General features: G+C 38.8%; 1 protein-coding gene across 4 annotated transcripts in view; it reads right to left on the reverse strand.

The window, feature by feature from the left end:
* Positions 1-1,775: 1,775 nt before the first annotated feature.
* Positions 1,776-4,946, reverse strand: part of GPHN (gephyrin) — a 642,655-nt gene continuing 639,484 nt past the window's right edge. For all 4 annotated transcript variants that reach the window (XM_023517593.1, XM_023517595.1, XM_023517592.1 and 1 more), the window contains 2 exons: positions 3,992-4,088; positions 1,776-2,784 (listed from right to left, as the gene is read on the reverse strand). In XM_023517593.1, the coding sequence (XP_023373361.1) occupies positions 2,651-2,784; positions 3,992-4,088 (231 nt within the window). In that variant the 3' untranslated portion in view covers positions 1,776-2,650. The remainder of the gene's footprint in view (positions 2,785-3,991; positions 4,089-4,946) is intronic.

Here is a 4,946-nt window from a genome sequence, read left to right on the forward strand (position 1 = left end):
ATAAAGATTCCTACCTTTGGGAGCTTACTAAAAGCCAGTTACTGTTCTAAGCACATTTCATATGTTTAATTTCCATAACCACCCTTATAACCATTGTTATTTCTGTATTATAAGAATTATACCATAATAAAATAATTATTACTAATTATAATTCTGTCTTTTGGAATATTATGCTTCCTGTGCCATCATCTTCAAAATTCTACCCTTCCTTCAGAATCCACTAAAATGCCCCTTGAAAACTTAACTTACAGGAAGTTCTCATTTAAACTTCCCCAACCCTTTAAATTTGTATTATGGCATTTATGACACTGTATACACTCTACCATGTATTATCAAATATATTAAATATTAATACTATATTTTTGTAGATATTAAATATTATGTTTACTTTTTTTTTGAGACAGAGTTTATGTCACCTTTGGTAGAGTGCCATGGTGTCACAGCTCACAGCAACCTCCAACTCTTGGGCTTAAGTGATTCTCGTTTCAGCCTCCCGAGTAGCTGGGACTACAGGTGCCCTCCACAATGCTTGGCTATTATTTGGTTGTAGTTGTCATTGTTGTTTGGCGGGCCCTGGCTGGGCTTGAATCCATCAGCTTCAGTGTATGTGGCTGGCGCCCTAGCTGCCCTGTGCTATTCATCTTTGTAAACAGTAGCATGATATACTTTGTAACCAAGCACACAGTAGATACTTAATAAATATTCCTTGAATGAATGTAGATAAAGGATTCTTTGCATATTCTTTCATTTGACCTCTAGTAACTAACTGTAACTTCTTCGATTATAAATATAAAAGAAAATTTAAATACATTTTATTTTCAACTTGAAATATCAACTATCAGTATGAAACATTAATATCTTTTTACCACTTGCCTTTGTAAGGTACATCACTTAGTACCTTGTTTACTAGTAGGCCAATTTTGTAATTTGCTTTACTAAGGACTTTTTTTTGTGTGTGTGTGAGATAGTCTCACTATGTTGTCCTTGGTAGAGAGCCATGGCCTCACAGCTCATAGCAACTTCCAACTCTTGGGCTTAAGCAATTCTCTTGCCTCAGTCTCCCAAGTAGCTGGGACTACAGGCGCCCACCACCATGCTCGGCTATTTTTTTGTAGCAGTTGTTGTTATTGTTGTTTGGCAGGCCCAGGCTGGGTTTGAACCCACCAGCTCTGTTGTATGTGGCTGGTACCCTAGAGGCTGAGCTATAGGCACCGAGCCTCTAAGCACATTTTATAGCATTTTAACATCTCCCTGTTACCGCCATTTGAAAAGTGCCCCTACATTTATATTAAAGGAGCCACTGTGGATAGAGTGTAGTTTATTTGTTGTATTTTCTGGGGTCAGCATATGTTTTCCCCATTTCTTACTTCCTAACATGATAAAAATATTTTTACTCAACTATAATTTTTGGTTGCTTACTTTTTCCCTCTGTTCCAGAGGACTATAGATGTTTGCAATTTGCTTTTATAGCACCTAAAATAAGAATTAATTTTTTTCTAAGTCATCAAGTATACTTCCTGTAATACTGCTTGCTATTCTCCAGACCAGACCAACCGCAGGTTCCCTTACTTTCTAATCTGTATTTTTACAATGCTATAGATCACAATGTTATTTTTTCCAAACAGTATATAAGATATAGTAACATTATACCATATTTTAGATCTCCTTTATACCACTGAATATTGGTAGGTCATTTTAACTATACCTTTTTTCCAGGTAGAACCTCATTAGAATGAAACCCCATCTTTCTTTTCTTAATAACCAGGCCAACACAATACATTTTTAAATAATGATCAAGGATTTTTTTATTCATTAAGTTTTAGTATCATTACAGAAAATGTTATGGTACAGAGTTGTTTAACATTATTTTGTCTTTGCTCTTGATTTCCACGTGAATGCTGGTAACACTAATATCTGTACAAGATCAGTCTTTGATTTTATTTTTTTGTTCTGTACAATTTTAAATGTATTGGTTAAAAAGGCTGTCAGCACTTAAGGAAGCATTATTTTCTTCAGTTTGTTTGTTCAAATAAAAGGTATCCAGTTACTGCCCAAGAGTACTGTGCCGTGAGGCTACTAAGGGTCAGACACCTCCCTGGACGCTCTGCAGGGCATGGTTCTTGCGGCCGACCAGGGCCTCCACCCTGTTAGTCTTCTTTTGGCACTGTGCACATCAACACGAGATACATGATAAAGAACAAGCAAAAGCTCTCTGCAAAGCGATTATGAAGCATACGAAGAAGGGAAATCCAAGTGTTGCCTACGCTAGTATAAATAAGCAGACAGCCTTGATTTAAGAGCATAAGTAGTTGTATTTTAAAGATGAGAAAAAACACAAGTTCTGCAGGCACCTACTGCTGTCTACTAAAAGCTATCGCTATCAGACCTAGCATTGAACACACAAAGCAATTTGCAAGAAAGGAAAAATTTGCTTTGATATAATCAGAATAGAATTGTCTGGTAAGATTTATTTTTAGGTGTTTTTTTTTTCTTTAAAAGGTATTTAAATTCATTTGAAATATAGTTCGAGATGTTGACTATACAGATCAACTTTTATCCAAATCAGAAAAACTAGCTGTGCCGTTGCATATTACAGGATACAGTCAATGATATGTGGACATGCATCAAAGCGTTCTCCTGCTGGTGACCATCATAGCCGTCCAATGACCATGACATCCACCACCTCGCCCTTGTGGAGCTCCACGTACTGCTCTGTCTTTGGAGGTAGCATCAACAATCCATTAGCACTGCGCATGCTCATCAGACGGCTGCTCATCTGATTACCTAGGAAGAAATACTCTCAGTACAGCAGTGTGGACATCATGGCATGTACATTTGGAGCCCCTGTAGATGTGTTCAGAATGAGAACTGACAGAAATACAGGGATTCAAGAGGAGGAGAGATGATCTGACTTCCCAGTACTTTTTTTTTTTTTGGCCAGGGCTGGGTTTGAACCCGGCACCTCTGGCATATGGGGCCGGCGCCTTACTCCTTTGCGCCACAGGCGTCCCTCCTCCCTCCCGCAGTACATTTTGTAAGAGGCCATGCTACTATATCCTACCACCTTCTCACTGAAACACTTAAAGTAAACATCACATTAGAAATTCTTGCTTAAGAGAATTAAACCAGGATTTTACAGAATTATATAAAACGCCACAGAACTTTTCAATTTAGGCTGAAATGTCGCATGTGTCTGCAAAGAGAGACTTTACAAACCTATTACAGCAGTAGTAACAGCAGCGGCTACAATTTCTGTACTAAGTGCCAGACAAGGTATGAGGCACTTTGTTTATCTTATTTGGTTCTCACAAGACTCACGAGTCTTGGATAACTTGCCTACCAACTAGGTGGTAGCCAATTTGAATACAGTTCTCTCTGGTGGCAAAGCTCATGTCCTTAGTCACTACGTTGGTTAATGTTTTCATTTGATAGGATCTTTGTTTAAAGGGTAAAATAGTTTTTGTGCAGTTGAATCAAAAGTTAGGTAAAATATGACTAAGTGAGGTTGGGGATAAAAGTTTAAAATCCAGAAGACATACCTACAGAGCTCTGAATTTTCATATTGATTTCTCTGCCCTTAAAATTTGCTAGTATCTGCAGTATAGTAGAGGTTACAGAGAATCACATTATAAATTGGGTTTTAATCTCACATTACAAGGTGGCATAGCCATAGTCTCCTCCTTTTCCTACAAAGTTATGTAGAGAACCTATTGGTTGAACAAACAGATCAAAATCTTCTATAATTCTAGATTTAGATTTCAAATGTTTATCTGGAACGTGGTTCAATGAAATAACTAAACTTCCGTTAATTTTTTTTACTCTTGCCATATTATGCTGTACTATTTAGGCATGATTTAACTTATCTAACCTTTCAAAAAGAAAATTTTACAATAATTACAAAATTAGTTATAACCAAAGAAGATCATTATCTATAACTTTGTGTTTTAACAGGATGGGTGCCTAGGCATACCTATAGATGGGAATGACTAACCTGTACTCTGTGCCCAAGGCAGTGGCTCTTGGTGATGCCAAGTCAGTATACACCGATGGTATTCTGGGCGAGGATCTAATTTTACATCACATGATAACTACAGAATAAAAAGGAAAAGAAAACAAATTGGGTCATTCGATCATCTCTCAAAACTTAAGGGTTGTAGAGGTGATGTGGACATGAAAAATGTCCTTGGTATTCTGCTATTTCCATCATTGTCACCTTATGTTTTTAATATAGGAAGTTCAGGGGTTGGGTTGCTCTGGTTAAAAAAGAAAAGAAGGCTAGGAAACTAGTGTTCATGGTGGGAAAAAGGAGAGATGAAAAGGTGAGGTCAGTTTCCATAATCTATTTTTACAGGTTGTGAGAACTCATAGATCTTTGACCTATGAATTGCGAAACTGAAGCAGATATCTTCACAAGTAAATAAAAGAGACAAGGCCTAGTGCAGTAGCTCAGGTCTGTAATCCTAGCACTCTGGGAGGCTAAGGTAGCAGGATCCCTTGAGCTCAGGAGTTCAAGACCAGCCTGAGCAAGAGGAGGCCTCATATCTACTCAAAACGGAAAATCAGCTGAGTGTTGTGACAGGCATTTGTAGTCCCAGCTACTCAGGATGCTGAGGCAGGAGTATTGCTTGAGGCCAGGAGTTTGAGCTAGGCTGTGGCCATGGCACTTTAGTCTGGGCAACAGAGTGAGACACTGTCTCAAAAAAAAGAAAGAAAAGAAAGGAGGCATACCTAAAGAAGCAAATTTTAGGCTCGGCGCCTATGGCTCAAGTGGCTAAGGTGCCAGCCACATACACCTAAGGTGGCAGGTTTGAATCCAGCCTGGGCTCGCCAAACAACAACGGCTGCAACCAAAAAACAGCCAGGTGTTGTGGTGGGCGCCTGTGGTCCCAGCTACTTGGGAGGCTGAGGCAGGAGACTCGCTTGAGCCCAGGAGTTGGAGGTTGCTG

This window comes from Otolemur garnettii, unplaced genomic scaffold (assembly GCF_000181295.1).
Source record: "Otolemur garnettii isolate 467f Iridium unplaced genomic scaffold, OtoGar3 scaffold00115, whole genome shotgun sequence".
Classification (NCBI taxonomy): Eukaryota; Metazoa; Chordata; class Mammalia; order Primates; family Galagidae; genus Otolemur; species Otolemur garnettii.